Source organism: Canis lupus, chromosome 10, assembly GCF_011100685.1.
Source record: "Canis lupus familiaris isolate Mischka breed German Shepherd chromosome 10, alternate assembly UU_Cfam_GSD_1.0, whole genome shotgun sequence".
NCBI lineage: Eukaryota > Metazoa > Chordata > Mammalia > Carnivora > Canidae > Canis > Canis lupus.
The window spans coordinates 34,466,563-34,481,240 of NC_049231.1; the positions used below are offsets into that span (position 1 = coordinate 34,466,563).

General features: G+C 36.4%; 1 protein-coding gene across 6 annotated transcripts in view; it reads left to right on the top strand.

Moving 5' to 3' along the window:
• SLC41A2 (solute carrier family 41 member 2) overlaps positions 1–14,678 on the top strand; it is a 119,501-nt gene that overhangs the window by 13,261 nt on the left and 91,562 nt on the right. For 4 of the 6 annotated variants that reach the window (XM_038550815.1, XM_038550818.1, XM_038550813.1 and 1 more), the window contains 2 exons: positions 9,077–9,168; positions 10,270–10,994. In XM_038550815.1, coding sequence (XP_038406743.1) covers positions 10,440–10,994 — 555 coding nt within the window. In that variant the 5' untranslated portion in view covers positions 9,077–9,168; positions 10,270–10,439. The remainder of the gene's footprint in view (positions 1–9,076; positions 9,169–10,269; positions 10,995–14,678) is intronic. The other 2 variants (XM_038550817.1, XM_038550816.1) reach the window with 1 other exon arrangement.

Consider the following 14,678-nt stretch of genomic DNA (forward strand, 5'->3'; position numbering starts at 1 on the left):
TTTGAACACACACGTATTTATTCTGTCAATATTTTCTCAATAAGTAGAAATGGTTTAACTGTGAATTGTGTTGTAGTTGACTCATTAGCTTGTTTTTGTTCTATCCTAAATAAAGCATTCTTTCAAAAATTATTTACTTATTTATTCAGTGGAATTGAAGGTAGTGATTCTGAAACAAAATTAGTTGCTCTGGATCTGGTTTTCTTTGAAAAATTGTTTGAGATGTGTTGGGGATTTATTATACAGAAGATTTAGTATACCCGCTGATTATTTCTGGTCTTAAAACAAATTCTTTACAAATGTTTGGTTGTTTTTTAGGCATATAGAAAGAATTGATAAATTTCAAGACATTACTCTTTTTTTGTCAGTGTGCGATTTTAGAAATGAGTGATTGTTTTATGTAGTCAGCTAGGTTTTGGATCTCAGTAGTTGAATCATGTCTGTGACTTCTCAAGCTTTTGTGTTTGTTAAGAAATATCAGAGCCAGCAATTTTACAGCAATTCATTGTTACTGAGATAGCAGTTAATTGTTCTTTCCTTCTCCCAGTTTTTCCTAACTTGCCAGTAAAGTTTGATGTCACTACCTATAACTTAAATGAAACTTACATGAGTGCTTAAATTCAGTTTAAGTCAAAGAAGTCAAGTTTTTAAAAGAAGATGGTTATGTATTTTAGACAAAAAAGAAAAAAAGGCAGGGAGATATTCTCATTGTACTTTAGAGGTGAGCCTTTTAACCAGAGAGGATGGTGTTTGTGAGATGGTGTCTTATATTTTAATTTCTAAGTACTTTTTTAAAAAAGATTTTATTTATTTAATTGAGAGAGGGTGAAAGAGTGTGTACATATGCATGCAGGGGAAGGGGCAGAGAGAGGGAGAGGGAATCCCAAGCCTATACGTGGCTCCCAGCACACAGAGCTGGACATGGGGCTTGATCCCAGGACCTTGAGATGATGACCTGAGCTGAAAGCAAGAGTTGGATCCTTAACCGACTGAACCAGGTGTCCCTCAGTTTCTAAGTATTTTTAAAGGATCTGAACAGTGATAAAAATTTATAAGATGTAAATTACTATTACTCATCTGTTGTTTGGACCAATTTGATACTTCGATCTTGTAAAGTCTGTGGGACAGTTATTGAATTGACTCACCTTCATTTCTTAGAATTGTTATGGTGGGATAGTTACTGTAGTCACTGTTCCTTGTTTAGCTGCAGGACATGATCAGAAGACATTCATGTATTTTTTCTAGTTATATATTCTTAACTGGATACCATGAATTATATTCTTCTGCCAAGCAGTAATAGTGCCTTTGGAATTCTTGAGATTTCTTTTATATTTCCATATTGATTTCTTTTGAGGGCCAAGTGATCTATTACATATCACAGGAAACACAACATGTCATTTCTGTCATGTGGGAACGAAATGGATACGTTTCATTTTAAAAAATTCTCTTTTTTTAAACTGTGATAGGAAAATTGCTAACCATTTTTGGCATTTAATTTTGACTGTTCTCTCCTCTCTGTACCCTTAGTTTTACATTGATTTGGGTAGATTTCTTTGAGGTGGAACAATCTGGTAGAAAGTGTAGAAGTGGAAAAGCTGAATAAAGGAAATTGGATTGAATAAAGGAAGCTTAGAAAAGAAAATAATATACCTGGTTTAGATAACCTAGTAGAAGGAATCAAGTCATTGTGAAACATTAGGAAGTTCAAAACAAACAAACAAACAAATACACCTCAAATAAGCAATGTAGAGTCCAGTGGATGAGAATGATGAGATCAAAGGGCTGAAAATGAGAAATGATTTTGGTAATAGCTGTAGGGCTAGCTCAAATGGAGAAGAGAGTTTTTCAATATGACTCAATAGTCAGGCTGTCAAGATCTCTGATCTCCATAAATGGTGCTAGGGTGTCCTCCTGGGTTCTGGTGAGTACCCTCATGCAGAGTGCCTCTGCATGAGGTCATGTCAGAATGGCAGAAAGTGGTGTTGGGGTGAACACAAGAATACGAGGGATGATTGTTTAGGAGCTGTTTGGGATATGTGCTGAATTGATGGTAAATACTTAAGGAAAAGAGAATTGCGAATAGGAAATGGAGAAGCTGAAGTTCAGGTCATGAAATTGAAATCTAAAAGGTTTTTAAACATAATTTTTGCTTAAATGGAGGAGTTAATCATTGAGAGAAATTGGTAAGGATTTAAGTTTACATAGGTTTAAAACTTAAAATGAAAATAGTTAAAACTGAGCAGCTATAAAGTCAACCTGCTGTTTGGGTGCTTCAAAAAAGCAAATTAAATAGACATAATCCTTCTTTATGAACTGATTATACAATTAAATAGTTAAGTACTTAACTGAGTATTATTCAAAAGAATGAACCAAAATTGTTTATGAAACAAGGAAATAATTTGTAGATCAGCTGAAGTCTGGTTTTGTTTGCCATAATCTTTCTGAAAGCTAATTTAATTGACCACATAATACATCCTCTTTGGTTACTACCTACTTTTGAAGAACAAACAGAAACACAGAAGACATATACCCAAAGAGAAAGCGAAAGGAGCAGAAAGTACACAATTTATACAAATATATACGATTTATACAAATATATTTATACACATATAAAATACCCACCTGATGGACAAGTTGAGATTTTTGACTAAATGTGGTAATACTGGTAACAGTAACTCCAATCACTTTTGGTATGGGAAGATAAAGTATTAAGCTCTCATTTAATGCCTTTCTTAATAATTAAGGCCTGCTAACTCACAGGTTGGCTGGGTTTTTTACATGTATTATTTAACCTTCGCAATGAAACAACACCTCCTCTAGCACAAAGAATAAAGCAACACACATAAAATACACTGCTTTTTCCTAAGTTTTAAAAACTAGCAATTTGAACATTCATGTTTTTCATTTTTGTAACTGAGGTAGAATTCATAAGGAGTGTCTGGTATTAGTTTATTTTCCTTAAAGTCAGTTACTCGCTGACATGACTATAGACCAGTGCTGTCCATGACAAAACTGTCAAAGGGAATATAGAGTGGATTCATCTAAATGTGTTCAATGGAAAGCTGTCTTTTAGTCTGAGAATTTGCCTCTTCTATGTGCTTTTTTTTTTAATTTTATTTTTCTAAGTTTTAATTTATTTGCTCATTTTAAGTAATCTCTTCTTCCATGTGGGACTCAAACTCACGACCCGGAGATCAAGAGTTGCATGCTCTTCTGACCTAGCCAGTGGGTGCTCCTCCCCTTTTACATTTTGGTGTTAAAAGTACACTTATATTTTTAGAAAAATATCATTTAAAAAATCTTAGATTTTTGTATATATATATCATTTTTAACAGTTTTATTGAAATATAATTGACATACATCACTGGGTGAGTTTCAGGTTTACAAAATAAAGATTTGACTTATGTATGTTATGAAAAAATTGCCACAATAAATTTAATTAATATCCATTATGCCATATAGATAGAATAAAGAGAAATGAGGAGGGGAAAAATTCTTTTTCTCCTTGTGGTAGAACTGTTAAGATTTACTTTACTTTTTTTTTTTTTTTAAAGATTTTATTTATTCATGATGGGGGGGGGGGCAGAGACACAGGCAGAGGGAGAAGCAGGCTCCACGCAAGGAGCCTGACACGGGACTCGATCCCGGGTCTCCAGGATCACGCCCTGGGCTGAAGGCTGGCGCTAAACCACTGAGCCACCAAGGGATCCCCAAGATTTACTTTTCTAACAACTTTTATATATCCTACAGCAGTGCTAACTATAGTTCTGGTGTTGCACATTATATCCCTAGTTCTTGTGTATCTTATAACAGAAAGTTTGTACTCTGACCTTTTTCCTCAGATTCCCCCATCTGTTCCCCCTGCCTCTATCTCTGGTAACCACAAATTTGATCTTTTTTCTTTGAGGTTAGGTTTCTTTCCTTTTCTTTTTTGTCTTTCTCTTTTTAAAAAAGATTCTACGTATAAATGAGATCATACGGTATTCCCATTTCTCTTTTTTTGACTTATTTCACTTCCTTCGTAAAGCACAGAGTCCATTCATGTTGTTGCAGATGGCAGGTATTCCTTGTTTGTTTGTTTTTATGGCTGGATAATATTCCAGTGTGTGTGTGTGTGTGTGTGTGTGTGTGTGTGTATTATATATGTACACACACGACAACTTCTTTGTCTACTTACCTGTCAGTGGACACTTAGGTTGTTCCATTCTGGCTATTGTAAATAATGGTGCTCAGAACACAGGGGAGCAGATATCTTTTTAAGTTAGTGCCTTTGTTTCCTTTGGATATGTTCCCAGAAGTGGAATTGCTAGGTCATATGGTAGTTCTATTTTTAATTTTTTGAGGATCCTCCATACTGTTTTCCATAATGGCTACACCAATTTACAATCCGCTGGCAGTACATAAAGTTCCCTTTTCTTCACATTCTGATCAGCATTTGTTATCTTTTATCTTCTTGTTGATGGCCATTCTAATAGGTGTGAGGTGGGAACAATTGATTTTAAAGATTTTATTTATCTGACAGAGAGAGCACATGCGATCAGGGGGAGGGGCAGAGGGAGATGGAGAATCTAAAGTGGATTCCATGCAAAGCATCGAGCTCTGGGTGGCTCAGTTTCACAACCTGAGCCAAAACCAAGAGTTGGACACTTAACTTTTGAGCCACCCAGGTGCCCCTTGGGAAAGATTGTTTTTAACTTGGTAAAATTTGAGGGGAAGTTTGACTGGTTAATGAGATCTAAATATTTGCAAACCACTGTTTTAAAACTCTTTAACCATAGATGGAACCCATAAGTGCTCAGTAGATCAGAGACTCACCGAAACTTAAATAGGCAGGAATCTGTATATCAGAGTCCTTTTTAAAAGATACACTTTTAGGTAGCTTTTGATAGATCATGTTATGGTAATAATTCCAGACTCGTGGTGGCTTTCAACCACAATGCTTTATTTCTTCTTCACATTACATGTTGCCTGTGAGTTGCTGAGGATTGGCTACAGTAGCTGGGGCTCTGCAGTAGCTGGGGCTCTGCACGCATCTTTGTCCCAGGACCCAGTTTGAGGAAGCAGCAGTAACCTAGAACGTGCCTGTCTCATGACAAGGAAAAGAAGACATAGCTGAACTGCTTCTGCTTATAGGTGTTTCTGCTGCTGTCATTCTGTTAGCCAGTGCAAGTCACGTGGCCAACTCTGGTGTCAGTGGAGATGAGGAAGTCTAATCCTCTCATAGTCCCTTCAAGGAAGGTGGCAACAGGTGGAGATAATTCCTTACAGGAGGGCAGCAATAATGGGAGTAAAATAGTCTACAACATCATGCATACTGAAACACTCATGTAGCGTGTATGAGTAAAGGACAGTAATAAATAGATATCCACCATCAAACTGAAAAAATATAACCAATACCTTTGAAGCCCCCTGTATGTTCTTTTTTTTTTTAATATTTTATTTATTCTTGAGAGACACAGAGAGAGAGGCAGAGACACAGGCAGAGGGAGAAGCAGGCTCCATGCAGGGAGCCTGACGCAGGACTCGATCCTAGGTCTCCAGGATCAGGCCCTGGGCTGAAGGCAGCGCTAAACCGCTGAGCCACCCGGGCTGTCCCCCTGTATGTTTTTATACCACTTAGCCAAATACAACCGTTCTTTTGAAATTTGTGTTTATCATACCCTTCATATATTCCAGTGTATGAATATCCCACAATTTAGATTTTCTCTTGAGCTAATTCCAGTTTTTTGCTAGCACGAAAATGCTGCTAAGGGTATTCTTTATGTGTCTTCTGGTATACAGTGCAAGAGTCTCTTCAGGGAATGAATTTGGGGTGGAATTGCTGGAATGTGGGTCATATACATCTTTAATTTTAGTAGATAATGCCCATTGTTTTCCAAGGCGGTATAACATTTACAGTTGCATTAATAATGTTTTATGTATTACCAGTGCTCATACCTTTATTCACATTTGAAAGTGTGACTCATTTTGAGTGTAGTGAAAGTAAATCAGATTCTTTTTTGAATGTGTAGGGAGGTGCTTCTCAAACTTGTGTGTGTACACAAATCACTTGGGGATGCTATTAAAAGTGAAGGTTTTGATTCATAGATTGGGGGTAGGGATGGGAGCTGAGAGCCTGCAAGTCTAACAAGCTCCCAGGTAATACCAGTACTGCTGGACCATAAACCATATTTAGAGTAACAAGGGCGTAAGGCAGTAAAATAGAGTTGTCTTCTTTGGAACAAAACTGCTAAATGACAGGATTTGATACAGCTACTCAGTCTGGGGTTTTTGAATCATGCCTCATATTTTCATTGACATTAGATGATAGTATAGATAATTTTTTTTTCATTTTGCAGTTTTGGAAGAAAAAAAATCCCAGGACACAGTTTTAACCATTCTACTTGTACTCTACTGCTCCAGATTTTTAAATTTGTAATTTTATTTTATTTTTTAAAAATATTTTATTTGAGAGAGAGAGAGAGCAAGTGAGTGAGCCCAAGTAGGGGGAGGGGCAGAGGGAGAGGGAGAAGTAGGTTCCCCACTGAGCAGGGACCCTGGATGCAGGACTCGATCCCAGGACCCCAGGATCATGACCTGTGCCAAAGGCAGATGTTCAACCACTGAGCCACCCTGGTGCCCCTCCCCCAGATTTTTTTTTTTTTTTAATTTGTGACTTCTATTTTGTGCAAATATTGGCCATCAGTGAATAAAGTAGCAGATTCTTTGTTCTTAGAGATTTGTTTCTTTGTAACACAGAGAATTCAGGATTTAAAGGTAAAGAATGCCAGGGGAATATTTTATGTCATTCTTCAGTTACTTAGTAGATTATATTAATGTAGTACTGACCTAGCCGAGGAGAAACAGTATCTTTAGAACTTTAATAGAATAGCCTACCTTGAAATCCTGAAGTTGCAAATTAAAAATAAAATAAATTTAAAAATTTAAAAGCAGTAGAGTACTACTGTTTCCCTTCAAGTGGTGGTGGTGGTGGTGGTAGAGGAGACTTTTTGAGGTGCTACTTTTGATAAAATGGCAGCTTCAGAATGATGTCACTTCAAAGAGAAGTGAGAAAACTCTTCCAGAGGCCTTTCACTCTAAAGTAGCCCAGTAACTTATTCACTCATTAAATCAAATGTTTCCTTTAGAGCCTTTATCACAGATTATCTTATTTGTTTGCTCATATGGTGTGTATCATCCCCAGCACAAGATAGAATCCATTAGAAGCAGGAATGGTGCTTGTTTTATTAATTTTGTGTAACCCCAGCATCTAGTAGTCACTCAGGAAATAGTAAGAAAACAAAAATGTAAAATTCCAGGGAAGGACTTAGGTCCTGCTGGAGCCACTTGTCATGTGATCTGGAGGGTAGGATACTGTTGATTGATAAGCCTACCTGAACTGCATGAAATAGAGGAAGAACAGATTCACGTAGGAAATGGAAATTTGTGTCAACTTAAAAACAGTGCCTCCCAGAACAAGGCAGCCCCATGAATGGAGCCTTGGGCTAGATTTCAGACCCACCTCATGGTCTCTGTGCACAAAGGCCCTGGTTGAATATCCATCTCTCCATCTTACCTTCCAAATTGCTTGTGCCAAAGTAAGAATACTAGGAGCAAAAGTATGAGCTGTACGAATCTTTCTTTGCATCTGGATCCCGCTTGGCCAAGTCTGTGTTGACTGTGTGCTTAGCCATGCCCTGTAAGCATTCTAATGGAGAGGACTTGTCTTGGGAGATTCCTCCCCACCCTTCACCTTCTCTTCCTTTCATTTTTCTATCTAGTGTTAGTTGGTCAAGTTTCCCCAGTTCTCTCCATTTTGATCAACCGGATAATTCTGCTTCAAAAGGAAGAAGAAATTGCCTGTATCCATGACAGGCCCTTCAGTAGTATAGACTTATCTTAAAGTTCAATCACTTTGAGGTTTGTTTTATATTTTATTTAACTGAAGATCTCTTTGAGGCAGTGAAATGCTCACTCTTTAAAAAAAGAAGCAAATGGGTAGAAGGAACAGAAAGCCACTCAGTCTACTCATATGAGGCTGTTGGGAACCTCATAAGTTCCAGAAGTATAGCTGAGCCTCTTATTACATGGAAAGTTCTCGGGTAGCTATTCTGGCCGTCTTTCTTTTTCTGGGACTACTTGGTTTCTCCTCTGCTTTACTCTGGACGTTAGTTCCATTCATCTGATTTTCTTTAAACATTGCCTTGCTATGTATGTTTACTGAAAACCTGCAAATGGCAAAAAATGGCCACTAGTACTTAATCTATTCATTGAATTATTATTTTTTTAAGATTTTATTTATTCACTCATGAGAGACACAGAGGCAGAGACACAGGCAGAGGGAGAAGCAGGCTCCATGCAGGGAGCCTGATGTGGGACCTGATCCTGGGACCCTGGGGTCATGCCCTGAGCTGAAGGCAGACCCTCACTAACTGAGCCACCCTGGTGCCCCTACTCATTGGATTTTTATGGCAAGTCCACGAGAAGTCTGCACTATAATCCCTTGGGCGAGTTTAAAAAGAAACATAGATATTCCTGGTCAGTAGTAGATCTGGGGTCCCACAATCTGTTTTAAAATGTTTCTCAGTAGGATTCCAGGATTCCTCCATAATCACAAAAAGGAAGGAAAGAAAATGAGTGAATGATGAAATAGATTAGACAGGCCATACCACCTGCTTGCTATACACCTCTGTTTGCTGTTGATCTTCCTATCAAAGGAGTGGACATTGTAAGGAACTGACAACAAGCATTGAAGGATGTAATAATTTTCATTAAAAGCAGTGACTGGCAGTAGTAATTATCAGTTCTCACTTGGTGGGTGGCAGTGCAGTTGGGCAGTGAGAACACCTATCTGTTATCAAATAAGTGCCAATTTCTTGATCTCGATGCTCTTGGAAGTACAAGGCAGACCTGGATGTTCCTGACCTGAGGCCTTTAGACCCATTGCAGTGGATCCCTTTGAAAGCCTGTGTAGCTCTGGCAGCAGCTGTCCAAATAGTCAGGCTCTCTACCTGGGTGGGTGGTATATGACCTTGCAGCTTCAGTGCCTATCACTGTCAAACTAGCTACAGTATGTGTCTGTGTCCCTTGATTTCAGAGTCTTTAGAGAGGATTTGGTTGCTGGCCAGCCACTCAGAAGCCTACTCTGGGATTGGGGGTCAGAGCGGACTTTGAGAAGAGCATTAAGTAGTAAGTGCATTGTAAGCTTTCTTTTGGTTGGCTTGCAAAGTAGAACATTTAGTGAGTATCTGTAGCTCCTTTTCTTTGTAGTTATTTTGTAGATATTCCTAAATCAGTTGTAATGAGTTGTACAAATATGATTGCAACCTATTTTTATATATGAAATAAATGCCCTAAGCAGTGTTCAGAATATTTACCAAATATTTTTATGGCAAACATTAGCATTGTCTCCTCATGTTTTAATAAAAATAACATTTTGATGAATTATATGATACATTAAGTTGTAAATAAAGTAAGTTTATTATTTAACATTTAAATATAATGCCATATTCTTTACTACTTATTATATACTGACATATGTAAAGAGTTGTAACAATTTGATTCTGAGACCTCTGTATAGTAATAGAAGCCATCACTAAAGATTTATTCATTTATTTTAGAGAGAGAGAGAGAGAGAGAGAAAGACAGAATCTTCCAGCAGACTCCCAGCTGAGCAGAGCCTGCAGCAGGGCTCCAACTCCTGACCCTGGAAATCATGACCTGAGTTGAAACCAAGAGTTGGTTGCTTCACCGACTGAGCCACCCAGGCACCCCAGAAGCCATCACTTTATTTAATAAATTTGTTCTCTGTAGAATTGCAGAGACTTGATGGCTTTACATAGGTATCAATTATGTAAAGTATGCAAAGATAAACACTTTTAGGGGGATCCCTGGGTGGCTCAGTGGTTTGGTGCCTGCCTTTGGCCCAGGGCGCGATCCTGGAGTCCTGGGATCAAGTCCCGAGTTGGGCTCCCAGCATGGAGTCTGTTTCTCCCTCTGCCTGTGTCTCTGCCTCTCTCTCTGTCTGTCATGAATAAATAAATAAATCTTTAAAAAATATATTTATTAAAGATAAACACTTTTAACAAAGATTTGAGCACAAAGTTCTGTACTTTATTTCTGTTTAGAAAGTAGCTGTATGGCTCAAAACAATTATGTGTTAAGCCCACGAAGCATAGTGTCATTACCTTAGGGTTGGTTTAAGAACATAAGTGTTTTATATGAGAATCTTAAGTATCAAGATAGTTAATCTGATTTTTTTAAAAAATTATTTTATTTTCTTCTTTTCAGATCCAGTCCCTCTGTGGAACTTCTATACACCTTTTCTTAGTAGAAACGTTATTTCCTACAAAATGAAGGCAACATCTTAATTCAAACCAGCATTTGTGTGGTTCTGATTTACCTACAATGGTGTACAAAGCTTGAGGTCTAAGGAGTACAGGGTCTTTTGCGATGACAATATGACTAATAGCAAAGGAAGATCTATTACTAATGACATAAGTAGTGGTCCAAGTAGTGGAGGAGGTTTAGTAGACTGGACTTTAAGCTTAAATACAATTCAGTCTGATAAGTTTTTAAATTTATTGTTGAGTATGGTTCCAGTAATTTACCAGAAAAACCAGGAAGATAGACACAAAAAAGCAAATGGCATTTGGCAAGATGGGTTATCAACAGCAGCACAGACTTTTAGCAGTCGATCTGAGCAGCACATGGAGTTTCACAGTTTCTCAGAGCAGTCTTTTCATGGCAATAATGGGCACACACCAGGAAGCTGCAGCCCCAAGTATGACGACTATGCCAACTACAAGTTCTGTGATGGAAGGAGTACTGCAGAGGCTGCTGCCATGCTACAGAATGAAGATGCATCTAGTGAAGGGGATGAAGACGCCATTGTGGAAACAAACCAGAAATCACCAAAGGAATCCAGTGGTGTCATGGCACTGCAAATACTTGTGCCATTTTTACTAGCTGGTTTTGGAACAGTTTCAGCCGGCATGGTTTTGGATATAGTCCAGGTGGGTTTGATTCTTTGTTTATCTTCACTGTCTTCATTGTTGAAAATGCTTTGTGTAGGTTTCTAATCTCAAACATTCTAGATTTCTAAATCTATTCTAGATTTAACTTATCCCTCAGTGAAATGAACTAATGCTGACTCAAGCAGAGAATGTGTTGTTTCTAGTGTTTTTGTTTGTTTTCCTTTAGAGGTTCTGAGAGAATAGTCTCATTCTGTCAAGTGACACTTCATGAAAAAGTACAATGATAAAGTAACCCCAACATGGGTACAATGCAAAACCCAATAAATATTATATTTAAATACTTCTTTATCTTTAAAATAAAACATATACTTGTTAAAAATGAATTCAAACAATGCAAAGTATTAAATAAAAGATAAAAAATCTTCCCTCTTCCTCCTCTTCAAACCAAATTCTCTTCCCCTCCATAGGTTAAGAGTTTGTGTGTTTACTTGCCGATATTTTTCTATGCTTACATATATACCTATGTACAGTTTCTTTTTCAGAAATAAAAGTGAAGTGCTATATATATTTTTCTGCCACTTATTTTAATTGCTTAATAATATATCTTAGACATCTTTCCAAACTAATAACAAAGATGTTCTACGTTTTAAAATGAGAGCTTGATATTCCATTGTATGAACATACTAAAATGTATTCAATACTCTCCCATGCTAGTGCTATAATGAATACCCTTATAAATATATCATTATACACTTACACTAATATTTTCATAGGATAGATTTTAAGAATGGGATTTCTGGGGATTAGGGTAGGTGCATGGGTTTATAATTTTATGGATACCATCAGATTAACTTTCAAAAAGATTGCACCAAATATTTATACTCCTACCGTTAGTATAGAAATACTTTTATTTTTCCATGTCCTAGTCAGTATTGAATATTTTGATCATTTTCATTTTTGTTAATTGATAGGGAAATGTTTTCATAAATTAATTAACATTCTTTAATTATTATTAATGTTTAGCATGTTTTCATATGTCTATTGGCTATTCTTACCTCTTCTGTGAATATTTCTTATACGAGTTACCTTTTTGTATCTATTATCCATTTTGAAAATGTATATGCTTCTTATTGATTTGTAGGAATTCTTAATGTAGTATGGTTACAGAGTTACTTATTATATAATTATCTTTCTAATGTAGTAAGTTGTTAAAATGTAGCATTCTGTTACTACCAGTTTTCATTCAACAATCAGAGAAAGATTGGCTTTGGAAAAGTGTTAGATAGGATAACATTTATGTGCCTTGTCTTTCATTGCTTGTGCCTAAAAGAAATCTCAGGTCATTTATGACACCAAAAAACTTTTTAAAGGATAACATTTTTATTTAAATGGAAAATATACATAAATAGAAACAATTTTTCCACCATCAGTTGGAGAAAGGATATGAAAAGAACCATCTTAAGATGTATATTGAATTTTTACAGTAATCAGTCAAGAAAAAGAAGGCATCCACATTGGTAAGGAAGAAGTAAAATATTTACTATTTGCAGATGATATGATACCATATATATAAAATCCTTAAGACTCCACCAAAAATACTACTATTGATAAATGAATTCAGTAAAGTCAGAGAATACAAAAATAATAACAAGTCTATTGCACTTCTATACACTAATAATGAAATAGCAGAAAGAGAAATGAAGAAAGCAGTCTCATTTACACTTGTACTAAAAATAATAAAATACCAATTTTAAAGAACCAAGGAGGTAAAAGACCTATACTCTGAAAACTATAAAATATTGGTAAAAGAAATTTAAGATGACACAAATAGAAAGATGTTCCATGCTCATGGATTGGAAGACCCAATATTGTTAAAGTATCCATACTACCCAAAGCAATCTAAAGATCTAATGCAATCCCTATCAAAATACCAACAGCATCTTTCAGACATCTAGAACAAATAGTACTAAAGTGTTTGTATGGAAACACAAAGACTCTGAATAGCCAAAGCAACCTTGAAAAAGAAGAACAAAGATGGTAATCACAATTCCAGATTTTAAGATATATATTTTAAGATACAACAACAACAAAAAAAGATACATTACAAAGCTGTAGTAATCAAAACACCGGGGTCCCCTGGCTGGCACAGTCAGAAGAACATGTGACTCTTGATTTTGGGGTTGTGAGTTTAAGCTCCACTTTGGGTATAGAATTTACTTAAGAAAAAGAATAGAATGGTGCTAAAAATAGACACCTACATTAATGGAACAGAATAGAGAACCCAGAAACAAATCCATGCTTATATGGTCAATTGATCTATGACAAAAGAGGCAAGAATATACAATTGGGAAAAGACAGTCTCTTCAACAAAAGGTGTGAAAGCTACATGCAGAAGAATGAAACTGGACCACCGGACCACTTTCTCACACCATACAAAAAAATAAACTCAAAATGGATCAAAGACCTAACTGTAAGACCTGAGGCCATAAAACTCCTAGGAGAGAGCACAGGCAGTATTTTCTCTGACATTGGCCAGAGAAACATTTTTCTAGGTATGTCTCGTCAGACAAGGAAAACAAAAGCAATATTTAATTATTGGACTCACTAAAATAAAGAGCTTTTGCGCAGTGAAGGAAACCATCAACAAAACAAAAAGGCAACTGAATGGGAGATGTTTTCAAATGATATGTCCAACACAAGATTAATATCCAAAGGATATGAAAAGCTTATACAACTCAACACCTAAAACCACAAATAATCTGAATAAAAATGGGCAGGGGACTTTAGTATTTTTCTGAAGAAGACATACAGATGGCCAACAGACACATGAAATGCAAATCAAAACCACCATGAGATATCACCTTATACCTGGCAGAATGGCTAAAATCAAACACACAAGAAATAACAAGTTTCGGTGGGGAAAAAGGAACTCTCTTGTAGTACTGGTGGGAATGCAAATTGGTACAGCCATTGCGGAAAATAGTATGGAGGTTCCTTAAAAAATTAGAAAATAGAAATGCCATATGATCCAATAATTCCATTATGATATTTACCCAAAGAAAAGGAAAACACTAATTTGAAAAGCTATATGCACCCTTATGTTTATTGTACCATTATTTACAATAGCCAAGATATGGAAGCAACCCAAGTGTCCATTGATGGGTGAATGGTTAAAAGAACCATACACACAATGGAATACTCTCCAGCCATGAAAAAGAATGAAATCTTGCCATTTGCAACAACATGGGTGGACATAGAGGGCATAATGCTAAGTGAAATAAGTCAGAGAAAGCAAATACCATATGACTTCACTCATATGTGGAATTTAAGAAACAAAATATACCAAAAAAAAAGAGACAAAAAACAGACTCTTAAATATAGAGAATAAGCTGATGGTTACCAGAGGGAAAATGGGTAGGGAAATTGGGTGAAATAGATAAAGGGGATTAAGAATACGCTTATCTTGATGAACACTGAGTAATTTATAGAATTATGGAATCATTGTACATCTGAAACTAACATTGTACATTAATTATACATCAGTACAAAAATGTTGGGGAAAATAGAAACTTCAGATATAATTAATTTAAAGATACTGAGATGGGGAGATTTTTGTGGATTTTAATAAGAGGGAGATAAGTTAGAGTGAGGGAGGATGAAAGTATATTGAATTTTTGAATGGACTATAACACTAACAGAGAACCAAATCTATCTGTCCACTTG